The sequence below is a fragment of the Gymnoscopelus microlampas genome (assembly GCF_963454915.1).
Source record: "Gymnoscopelus microlampas genome assembly, chromosome: 11".
Lineage (NCBI taxonomy): Eukaryota > Metazoa > Chordata > Actinopteri > Myctophiformes > Myctophidae > Gymnoscopelus > Gymnoscopelus microlampas.
The window spans coordinates 40,723,444-40,735,943 of record NC_139948.1 but is presented as its reverse complement, the minus strand read 5'-3'; the positions used below and the strand labels follow the sequence as shown (position 1 = coordinate 40,735,943).

Sequence of the window (12,500 nt, the reverse complement as noted above, 5' to 3'; positions counted from 1 at the left end):
GCCTCCACCACCTCATGGATGGAGTCTATCTTGGTTCCATACAGGCTGCCGTCGTATTCTCCATGCTCTAAATAGCGTCCGTTCTTCATGTCCGTCTCCATCTTGCTGCGGCTGGTGAAGGCGTACGTTCGGCTCTCACGCTCCCCGGATTTGGGCTTCCTGGACGTGTCTGGGAGGAAGTTTGTTTGGATAGTCAAAAAATAGCTAAATTAGCCGATCTACAAGATCACAACACGTCGCACTGGGACGCGTTGTGGGTGTGTGTGTGTGTGTGTGGGGTGTCTCAGCTTTTGTCAGATGTCAGAAACGGGCAGGCCATAAGAGAGGCCACCTGGGAAACAGAAGGTCCCAAGTTCGTTCCCGGCCCCGGCAATGTGCCGAGGTGTCCCTGAGCAAGACACTTAACGCCTAACTGCCAGTGGGGGAAAGTAACTAAGTACATTTACTCAAGTACTGTACTTAAGTACAATTTTGAGGTATGTTTTACTTTACTGGAGTACTTCCAATGTGCAATACCTTTACTTCTACACCACTACATCTCAAAGGCAAATATTGTACTTATACTCCACTGTAATTATAATTTTTTTAAACTTAAATTTGAGAATAGCAAAGCGAAGTTGTGAGCTTGAAGATCTGTTGTTTTCAAAGGATTTTTATACATTTTATACATTTGAAAACTTGTGGAATGGGACCTTCTGCATAATGAGCACTTTTACTTTTGGTACTTGTAACAGACAATTTCTACAATAGGGTATTGATACTTTTACTTAAGTAACAAATGTGAGTAATGTGATCAAGTAACTACTATGACATGATACACTGTAGAGGTTGGTTGTTATTAATCAACAGGTAGCATTAATGAACAGGGGCAGTTGATTAGATGTGTGTTGGTTCCTACGGGGAATGGTGGTCCCAAAGTGCTGAGGATCTCCCAACAGGAGCTTGTTCTTTAGGGTCCGCCTCCCCACGCCCTGAGCACCAATCAGAACCAGCGTCTTCCTCTTGAAAGGCGGGACTTTGGCCACCTCCTCATAGATGAGTATCTCGTGTCTGTCAAACTCTGAGAGAGAGAGAGAGATGGAGAGAGGGAGGGAGAGGGAGAGAAAGAAATAAAATTAAGAAATATAAAGCAAAGACATGCAGAACAAAAAACAGCAAACAAGTAAACAAACACATTGCAGACACCTTGTATGTCCAAAACCATACATTTATCTGGATCCGTTATTATTTTGTCACAAAATCTTGTTGATACTTTTAATTGGTTAAATATCTATACATTCCACACAGACTTAACCACTTTCGCTTTAACAAAAAAAGCTAAAATAGCGGATCTACAAGCTCACACTGTTTTCGCTATATTGCGCAACACTCTTGAACGACAAGGTAGGAAATCAATTTATGAAAGATATTTATGAAATATGGAGATACAAGGTTTCTGCCTGACAGCAACAGTATATGAAACAGACCAGTAGCAGTCCAGTAACAGAGGCTCAGTTACCAGCATTCTTTGTGGTCAGGTACATCATCTTCTTCTTCTTTTTCACGCCAACTCCAGTGCACAGATTTCCTGTTAAATGACCAGAAACCTTGATTAGATCAAAACCGGCAGGTGAGGTTGTTACAGTATGTGTGCGCTGTGCAGGATTGTCAGCTACATGGCTGTGATTTTGTCAATTATTTTTGAACAACTTTTGTTGCTATTTGTATTGGATGTGATATGAGAAAATACAGTAGGTTGCTGGTCTGTGGATTAAACAGAGTTCTACTGTACCACCACCAGGGAGCAGTACAGAGCATAAACACAGTATGTACTAATGTGTTCTATTATAGCAGTGTAGACGAAGATGATACAGATGATACAGACATACGAAACCTGCCATGTTATTTATATGTTTGTTCACCTACTTTCTCTTCCTTCTTTTATTTTTTTTACTGAGGAAACACCTATTCTTTTTTCCCCCTTTCTCTCCCCAATTTAGATGTCCCTATATGTTATACCTTCTCCTCTGGCCTTTTTTCTTTTAAAATAAACAACACTCCATTTGCTGATTACTTTTCTTTTCTTTTAACCTTAGCCAATCATGTCTTCCATCCTACTCTTCCCGCTCAACATTCCCAGTGCAGTGTCAAAGATCACCCTCCCCGCCCGGCTTCCCTTCTTCCCCGAACACGGGCCAATTGTGTTTGTATAGACGCTCGGCCAAGCCGGATGCGTGGATCAGAACCCCTAGACTCCGTGGAGGTGGGCAGGCGCTTTACTCCTGTGCCACCCGAGTGCCCTCTCTTCTTTACTGTCTGAACTGCACGTGTCTCTTGTCTTTCTGCCTCTCTGTACCTGCAGGGGCCAGTTCCACGTCTATCTTGACGAAGGCTTTCCTCTTCTCCTCCAACATCTGACTGGGAATCAGCCCGGCACTGCCCCCTTCCACATGACGAGCCTGTAGAACACACATTTTAACAATTTATTCATGTCCACATGAGGGAGAGCATACAATACAAGGACACAATAAAGGTGCAGTAAGATTACATCCATAGAATCATTCCACAATAAGCATATCACTCAGTACTCTATGGGTATAATCGTCTCTGCCATATGTGGCGGATGCCAACCAATGATAGCAGGGACAGCACAATACTTTGCCAGCATTTTGGCCTCCTTTTTGGGCATCCCCCAAATTGTTGAAACCTCTAACAACCAGAACCATCTGAACCATATTCAGAACCATATTCAGCGTATGCTGAATATAAAAACAAATAGTCTGCAGTCTGCACACACACACACACACACACACACACACACACACACACACACACACATACACACACACTCTCTCTCCTCTACCTGCCACCAGTTGAGGTCATCTTGGTTAACAATCTGCAAGATGTCTCCCGTCTCAAACCTCAGCCCCGCCTCCTTGCAGGGAATCAGGTTGTCATTGGCTGGATCGTAGTCATAGTGACACTTAAAGAAAACCTTAAAGAACAACAGAGAAGAACACCAGTGACTGACTGACTGAGAAGATGTAGTCTGCTGTGTGCGTGCGTGCGAGCATGCGCGCACGTGTGTGTGTGTGTGCGCGCGCGCGTGCGTGCGTGTGTGTGTGTGTGTGTGTGTGTGTGTTTGTCCTACCTGTCCAGTCGCTATGGTTGAGTGGTAGCTGGGTACAATCTTCAGAACTATACTGCCACTTGTTGCCTGTAGTTCCTCCTGAATAACCCTCGGGTCCTTCCCCACCTCTCGTCCATTTACCTAACACAAGAATGACAATTAGCATTGTTAATCTCTATTCACACTTGCATTATTATCTCCGCCACGCTGATTGGTTGGCAGAGATGATGTTTTCGCAGCTGTCTGTGTGTTTGTGTTTGCGTGTGCCCGTCCGTCTGTGTACAACAGGACGAGGCAGTGCGGTTGTACTGTACTGTACGCATATCGTTACGGCTGTGATTATCTTTGGCACGAGGCCGCGGACCGACTGCCTATGAACAGCCGTGCTGATGTACAAGACAAAAGCACTCCCTCTTGTGTAATATTTCTTAACCCATTTAGACCTGGAATGCCTATACGTTGTTATACCTTTCAATCCGGGTATCGGTGTCATTTTAGTTGTTACTATATATCAACGCTGTCGAGCAGAAACCTTTCAAATTTGTTTCAAATTTGTACCTATTTTCGTAAATTAAAGCCCCACCTCCTCATGCAAGAGTGTCGCACAAAAGCAGTGAAAATAGCCGATCTACGCTTGTAGATCAACATGATTAAAAAATATATAATAATTTGAATCAAAAAGTTTTTCAGAAAACTTGTAAATGGGTTAAACAGTAAAAGTGGTAGCTATTGTAGTAGTCTAGTACTAATAACACAACAGAAGTATTATAAATCAAACTGGATAAGAGAGTCTGCTGAATGCCTTCAGTGTAACTGTATTAACAGTGGTGGTAGCACCTCTTTGATGATGTCACCAACATGTAGCAGGCCTTGCTGGTCAATCATTCCTCCATGGAGGATACGAGCTATTATCAACTCTCCATTCTCCACACGGAATGTAATGCCCTGTAACACACACACACACACACACACACACACACACACACACACACACACACACACACACACACACACACACACACACACACACACACACACACACACACACACACACACACACACACACAGAGGATTAGTATCACTTACAAGAATCACTGTACTTAAACCCTATAATACCTCAGTTGACCGGGGTCCCCCAGGGCTCTATACTAGGTCCGCCTCCTGAAGAAATAGCCGATCTTCAAGCTCACATCGTGTTGCATTAAGATGCACTGTGAGCTTGTAGATCTGCTATTGACCCCAATGTTCACCTATTTTTGCCGAATGTTCGTCTATGATCACATGGGGATTCTAGGGTTCATATGGTTAATTCATAAACATCTGTTTTCCCCTGATTTTCCCATCTCTTCTCTGCAAGCGGCACATAGTGTTGCATTGAGTATTGTCTCGGTTGGGTGTCAAATCTCCAAAACTGTTACTTTTCAGGATTCAAATTCGAAAACAGCAAAAGTAGCAGATTTTGTATCTTGTAGATCTGCTACTTTTGATACTTTTGTGTGACACTGTAGTAGGATCAAGTAGGGCGTTACTTTACGAAAAGAAAAACACAAAAGCATTTGAATATGGTGATAAGAGGTCTCTGCCCGACAGCAACGAAATGTACGTCGTGCAGTAGTTCTCAAACTTTTTCATGTCAAGGACCCCCAAAATGTGTTTGGCTGCGGACCCCCCCATCTCAAAAATATTTTGTGCCAGGTATTTTTCAAAAATAGCAGATCTACAAGCTCATAGCGCGGCACTCGGTCAAAGATTTTTAATAGCAAGATACGCAATCTCCGGTTTACTTCTCGTTTCTGCGTGACGTAGGTGGACACCTTTTTAGGAGACAGGAAGCAAGTTGGAGTCTATTGATTCCAATGGAAGAGTCAACGTGAACACAGCTTCTGAACCATTCCTTAGCTCCATGGATACTGAACTAAATATTGGACCAAATCATCACAAGCCACACAATATGTACAAGATTTTCATACTAAAATGGCTTTTTTTAGAGACACAAATTAGGAGAAAATCTACTTTGTTATCGACCTTTCTCTATCCCATCAACACACTCTCGCGAGATTTTGGGAGATATCTGAAGAGTCCATCTGCAGTCTGACGGACGAGACATAGAGGGCTCTGTCCCTTATTTTTTTTTTAACTCTATGCGCTGATTATATATGTGAATATAGTACGTGAAAATCATTATGGACATATTGAAAATTAAACAAAATGTGTGTTCCAATGCTCAATAATATAATGTTCCATTATTAACTGTCTTGGTTGATGGGGTATGATTTGGGAATCATTACATTTTGCTAAACATAACATTCATGCTAATTTTGAATAATGTGTGTTTGTAGTGGGAATTTCATAGGTTTCTTAAAAGCATCTTTGCCAATAACAGTTTGCTTTCAAACATGTAAAGCATTTATTTTCTTTAATGAAGAAAATACGCAAATACACATCTACATGACGTTGTCAGCCAGGGAGAGGGGAGGGGGAGGGTGGTGGGATGGTTGGGGGAGAAGACAACCATGCCTACTTAGGAGACCATTTGTAGGATTTGTGTACCACTTCGCCTCTAGTGGCTCCAATGGAGAATGCGTATCTTCTTATATTAACAATCTTTGACTCGGTGCCGCACTATGAGCTTGTAGATCTGCTATTTTTGAATAGCCAAAGTATAAAATATGGTTAAAGTGGTTAAAATGATTGTGACGCTACAGTATATTAACTCATTTTGCTGGGCAACCCCCTGGTACTCCCCCCAAGGACCCCTGGGGGTTCCCCGTACCCCACTTTAAGAACCAATGACGTTAATGCTCCTTACCAGATGCTCCCCTGCCACCTTGCGGATGCCCACCATGCGTATGGCGTCGGGAGGAGGCGGCAGGTTTTGGCCGCTGTCCTCCCCTGGGTCGTGGTCCACAAAGTCACATGGGCTGAGGGGCGGGCTCTCACACGTCTGGGACGCCACGGAGTCATGTGTCTCCAGGAGGGACTGGCAGACCAATCAGGAGGAGGAGGACACGTTTTATTGACAGTTAAGATAATGGATCTCTCTTTTAGCATTTCAGTTTTTAATTTCTAGATTTAGTTTTGTAGAATCCATGTGAAGAAGAAGAATGTTATCTTTGTTTTATATCTTTAAGCTTTTCCTTTTATTTTAGGATTTGGTAAAACAACCAATATTAAAGATTAAATAATCTTTAATATACAGATATTTAATAATAGCATATTAAAGATGCATACATACATTTTCATGTTTGAAACACTGTGTGATGCTTCGAGCGCAGTAGCTGCGCTTTGAATTGAGTTTTTAGAATGTGTGTGTGTGTGTGTGCGTGCGTGCGTGTATGTGTGTGCGTACGTGCGTGCGTGTGCCATTCATGTTTGAGTGTTGAGGATGTGCGTGTGTGTGTGCGATCATGTCCATGATTTGTGTGTGCGTGCATGCTGTGATATTCCCCACTCCCTTATATGGAGTTATGGGAGTGTGCTCTGCTAGTGCTGTTCCTTCTAGGTGAACAGGGCGGGGCAGTCTATCTACTAATGGCTCATTGGAGAGCACCTGGGCCCGGTGCCTCCAGGAGTGTATAAAAGCCAGCCCATGAACAGTTTTGAGTTGAGATCCAGAGGAGAGAGGACTGCCGTCCTCTTAAGCTGATCCCCGTGCTTTTGTTCTGTTCTATTTGATTATTCTATTCCTCCACACACCCTGCACTACACCATGTTCCACGCATCCACACTTACACCACTGATTTACTGACTACACACCTCATTGTAGGGGTGTGCCGATACACTAGTTTCACCAAACGATACGATACGATATTTGGCTCACAACTTCCGATACGATTTCGATACGATACGCACTTTTTTTATTATGAAAATATATGGGGGAGAAGAAAAGCAAATGCAAACAAATAATTCTGTTTTTGCATTATTCAGACATGCAAACTTGTAGCTTTTCAGCTACAATAGCCGTTTTGAATCCAAATAGGGCAATAGTGTGACCCGAAAAAAAAAAAACATGTTGTCACCCTTTTCACCTCGGGGCTGTTTGCATGCCTGATTATAATGATTGTTAAAAAAAAAAACGATATTTTTTTCCCCCAAAACGATACATATCGTCACGAAAACGTATCGCGATATATCGCGGGACGATATATCGGCACACCCCTACCTCATTGGATCCTTTATTGTTATGATGTCCCTGTATGTTAAGTTATCTCTCAGTTGGTTATGTTAGTTTATTAGTTAATAAATATCTTTGTTACATTTTCCATTGGTCTCCCTCCCCTATTATTTGTCGTGGCAAGAGCTAGCCATGACTGTGTGTGTGTGTGTGTGTGTGCGCGCGCGCATACCTGGAAGTGTGGCTGCGTGAGGATGCATGTGAGCTCTGCAGCGAGGTCAGACTCTTCTGTGAAGGGGTTCAGCTCACTGAGGATCTCTTGCAGGAGCTCCACGTTGTTCTCCCTCACTGCAGACAGACGCAACGGCTCCACAGGGCTCTCCTCTGGCTCCTAACACACACACACATAAATAAAAAACAACTTTTGCCATGTTTAACCCTAACGCTAAAGTTTTAGTTGTCATGCGCTGACAATAACCGATCTACAATCTCACAACGCGTCACGCTACGACGCATTGTGAGCTTGTGGATCAGCTATTTTTGCAACCGAGTATAGTGTGTGCATGTGTGCATTGCACGTGTCTCACCACAGGGCTCTCCATGATGCCTTTTAGGTAAATGAGGTCCAGGTCGTTGGCTGTGGTGGAGCTGGCCGTGCTGTCACTCAGAGTGTCTGCCACCTGGGGCCCTGCTGGACACACACACACACACACACACACACACACACACACACACACACACACACACACACACACACACACACACACACACACAGTTTCAGTTTCAGCATTGTACTTTCAAAACATACTGAAAAACAAAAGAGTCTACCTCTTTTTTTCATGCTGACACATGTTATTGTTATTGTTTGAATTTGTATCAATGTTATTCTCAAAAAAGAAATAAAACTATCTCTTTTATAGTTTATATTGGTCACCAGCAGTGACTGTGTAGCCTTGAGGCCAATCCCAAAGGAAAAGAGAAAATACAGATATTGAAAAGAAAGGGGTGAAATGATGACTTGCAGAGGGAATAAGAGTGAGATACAAAGATTAGAGAATTGACTGATGAGAAAGAGACATGTCTTACCAGGCTCTGTTCTAGTGGAGGCCACAGGCATGGTGGAGCCTCAGTCAGTCTGCTCCTAGAGAGAGAGAGAGAGAGAGAGAGAGAGAGAGAGAGAGAGAGAGAGAGAGAGAGAGAGAGAGAGAGAGAGAGAGAGAAGAGAGACTTTATTTTTATTTTTCATGTGTTAACAGACAATAAACATACATGTACATTGACATGTTATTTCCCCAGCCCCCCACCCTCCCACCCCCCATCAAAGTCATAACAACAAGACAAAAAACAGTAAAGTAAAGAAAGCTATCTTACACACTGGAAAAGATCTACCCAAAACCAGAGCAAAGTGGAATGCTATTTAGCTCTAAACAGAGAATACACAGTAGCAGAATACATGAGCACTTTAACTGATCCAAAACTAAGGAAAACATTGACTAGACACAGACTCAGTGAACACAGTCTTGCTAACGAGAAAGGCCGCCATAGGCAGACCTGGCTCCCAAGAGAAGACAGACTGTGCACCCACTGCACACAAAACAAGGTAGAAACTGAGCCACACTTCCTATCCACTTGCCCACTGTACCAAGACATCAGAGACACATACTTCCCACGGATTACAATCACCCAAGGAGTTTGAAAACATAATAACCAAAAACTCCATATCTGTTGGGTGAAGTACAACAATGTCACGTGCAAACACAGCAGCAAGATTTGTGAACTGTTGTGACAGGAGAAGGATGTCTAATGGAGTACAACCACCATAAGGACAACACATCATTGTGTGTATCCCTGGACTGTGGACTGTTTACACCAAATGGTCCATGTACTCGGTACATAGAAATACTACTGTCCATATAAACAGAGAAACTAACTTTAATTCAATTACATTTGAATAAGTTGCTGCTACTTGTCGCAAAGGTGTTATACCAAGTGAATGCAAAACATCGAAATACTGCTGTCAACTTTCAAAAGTTTATAAAGCTATCCTCTCCTATATGGATGCATAACTATTTTGACAGAAAATGCACACTTTTTATAGTTTAAGAGTCTTCCCTCAAAGTTGCAATGTAACACCGCTCTGTTTACACTTTTATTTAATTCCTATTTATATGAAATATTTATTTGTACATACATTGTTTTGTATTGATTGTTTTGTTCCATTTTTGCTTTGGCAATGTAAACGTATGCCACGACGCCTGAAGAGACACACACACAGAGAGACAGAGAGACAGAGAGAGGGCAGCGATGTGGTGGTGGTTGTTGTTGTTGTTGTTGTTAATGTTGATGATGGACGGCAGAGTGGTGCTCGTGTATAGTAGTTTCAATGCTCAGATCAGAGGATTCAAACTTTCAAACATATGCCTTGGTGATATGATCACTAACCATGGTTAGTGGCGATGGTCACTGACTACGTGTAACAGAGATTAGTGGGTTCCACTTGCTCCCTAAGTAAGGGCATTTCTTATTGGTTAGTGGGCGGCACCTTATTGAGTAACACAGGTGTCCATGTTAGAGGGGTGCCAGTCTTGATTAGATTTGCCCAAGGTAAGATGTGTTCCTCAGCACACTATATTTTCAGTAAGAGTTTACTGTGATACTGTGATGTATACTGGTCATTCTAAACATGCTAAATGTACCTACATGAAGTAGTGATGCTTTGTACATGTTTTCAGTTAGTCATTTTGACATATCAAACAGTATATTGTCTACAACAAACTGCTGTTAATTCTGTTGTAGACGTGCTGCTGAGGGGTGCATTTCTCCTTTCCGACATGTCGCCTTTCCGACGTTGACGAACCCTATACCTAACCCTAACCCTAACCCTAACCGCACGCGGAAGCCACTAGTCGGAGTGGTGAGATGTCGGAATGGAGAGTGAACACCGCTGCTGAGGCGTGTGTTACACCAAAAGATGTGTCTGACCAGAAAAGTGTGTCTATTCCTACCAGGTACATATTGTTTTGTTTTATTTCGTTGTATTGTATTGTGTTGTATGTTTATTGATTGTTAGAATAGGCCAGTCTTGATTAGATTTGCCCAAGACGTGCTGCTGTTACACCAAAAGATGTGTCTGTTCCTACCAGAATTAACTGTCAACAAAGAGAGGGTCTGGAACTTCATTCATTCACACAACACAACGCAGATCAACTGTTACATACGCACTATAAAGATATGTTTTAATTTAGCAAGAGCAATAACATAACTTATGGCAACCCCGAGTAGTGTCCAAAAGTGCTTATTTACAGATGAGCTAATGATATAGCGCTCTACATAGAACTCCCTAGTGAGTGGGGAGTAGTGAATGAATGAGAAAATGATTTTCAATGCAGTCAATGATGACAGCCAGAGAGCATAAAGAGAGCAAGTAGACAGAGCAAAAAGGGGAGGGGCTTGTGTGGGCGTATCTAATCTATACATCGTCATGACAACGGCCACAAAGCAAAGCCAGAGTGGAAAGAAGGTGGGGGAAGACATCCAATATTACAGTGTGTGTGTGTGTGTGTGTGTGTGTGTGTGTGTGTGTGTGTGTGTGTGTGTGTGTGTGTGTGTGTGTGTGTGTGTGTGTGTGTGTGTGTGTGTGTGTGTGTGTGTGTGTGTGTGTGTGTGTGTGCGCGCGTGTGCGTGTGAAAGTGTAATGTTAGTGATTTGCTAACCATTTGCTTTTAGTCCACTCCAACTAAAAAGTTCATTGCAAACCAAAAACTGTCCATTGATCATGTGATAGAGCCTCTTAGAGACTAATTTTCTCTATGTTCAGCAGTTTCCATACATATTGAAATGTATTGTTATGCTTGTAACATGTATTCCCAGTCCCACAGAAGGTGCACATTATGTTGTGACTGGAATCTCTAACATCTTTATGTTTATCTGCACTGAAATATGCAGTTTTGGGGGAGTGGCCTGTTGAAGCCTAGCTGTGTAGTTTGTGTGATTGGACGCCTGAAGAGCTGATTGAGCAGGGGGGTGCCTGCCTGTCAATATAAGCTGGTGATTAGAACACGGGGAGCATCTTGGGTGGATTGCTATTGTACTGTGTGGTTGGTTGATTAGAAATCCAAGGGTTGGGTCTCCAGAGTATTTAAGGGGAACAGCTCAGTAGGAATGTAGGTTACCATGGGGAGAGGTTGACACTTTGCCTCTCTATCTATTTTTAGTTACGTTTGTGTTGGCCTGGAACCATAAACAAAATCTTAGTTTTTCAGCAAGCCTGCCTCCTGGTCCACTTTTCTTTTTATGGTTTTCACTGAATTTGTGCCGATCTACACACTATCTATCTGCATCTCTCTATAGTGCTTGCTGCCATGGAAACCATGCACTATGTTAGCGGCTATAGGTTACGCTCCATGGTGCATTAACACACGTGCACTCAACTGTAGTGTAGGTAAGATAAACACAACCAATAGGATGTAGTGTCCACCCCTTTAACACACACACACATGCGCGTGCTTCCACTGCTGCTGATGCTGGAGTATAGGCACTAGAAAACCCCTGAGGTGGCCCGGATGGCTGGTGTAGCAGTCCGGGCACCTAGCGTGTCGCGGGTTCGAATCCCGTTCCCGACGACCTTTGCTGCGTGTCACTCCCCATCTCTCTCTCCCCATTTCCTCTCAGTCTACTGTATTCTATCAAATAAAAGCTAGGTTAGTAAGAAGGAAGGGGAAAAAGGGCACGAATGTTCTCAGCAAGTTTTATGACAATCCAGGCAGCAGATTTCAACATAATGTTTGTTAAATTATTTAACCCACTGAACCTCATACTTGTAATGTACGTCAAGTAGTGATGTATAACTTTTACTTAAAGGAGACACACCATGAATTTCACTTTTTTTTTATTTTTTTTGTATTTTTTTGGCTCCCCAGTGTCTCTTGTACCCCAAAAAATATTTTCTTTTAACATTCAGTCATTCATTCTCATTTCAGAGATTTTCAGAATGGGCGTGTCTGAACAGGCCATCTCAGAATGGCAAGTTTGCTTACCTCACCAAACTTTCTGCCCATGTATTTTGACAGACAGAATTGCTCAGTACCGCAGTACAGCACCCCCCTAGCCAACTGGACGTTTTGGTATTGCAGCTGAAAGTGCTTTATAAGCCTGAGAGAATTGACTTGGGATGAGTATATCTGAGTGTTGATTTAGGCTCAAACCTTTTGAAAATGGTTTGAGGGACATACACCATATGATATTAAATATCAAATATTTTTTTTAAATTCATGGTGT

General features: G+C 42.6%; 1 protein-coding gene across 1 annotated transcript in view; it reads right to left on the bottom strand.

The window, feature by feature from the left end:
• LOC311056392 (MAGUK p55 subfamily member 2-like) overlaps positions 1-12,500 on the bottom strand; it is a gene marked incomplete at its 3' end in the record, with an annotated part of 15,440 nt that overhangs the window by 1,704 nt on the left and 1,236 nt on the right. Inside the window, exons 2-12 of the mRNA XM_084072965.1 lie at positions 8,310-8,364; positions 7,811-7,914; positions 7,456-7,614; positions 5,919-6,089; positions 3,947-4,054; positions 3,131-3,250; positions 2,843-2,974; positions 2,336-2,438; positions 1,499-1,567; positions 899-1,060; positions 1-169 (exon numbers count right to left, since the gene is read on the bottom strand). The exon at positions 1-169 is cut by the window's left edge and continues 34 nt beyond it. Of these exons, the coding sequence (XP_083929091.1) occupies positions 1-169; positions 899-1,060; positions 1,499-1,567; positions 2,336-2,438; positions 2,843-2,974; positions 3,131-3,250; positions 3,947-4,054; positions 5,919-6,089; positions 7,456-7,614; positions 7,811-7,914; positions 8,310-8,340 (1,328 nt within the window). The 5' untranslated portion in view covers positions 8,341-8,364. The remainder of the gene's footprint in view (positions 170-898; positions 1,061-1,498; positions 1,568-2,335; positions 2,439-2,842; positions 2,975-3,130; positions 3,251-3,946; positions 4,055-5,918; positions 6,090-7,455; positions 7,615-7,810; positions 7,915-8,309; positions 8,365-12,500) is intronic.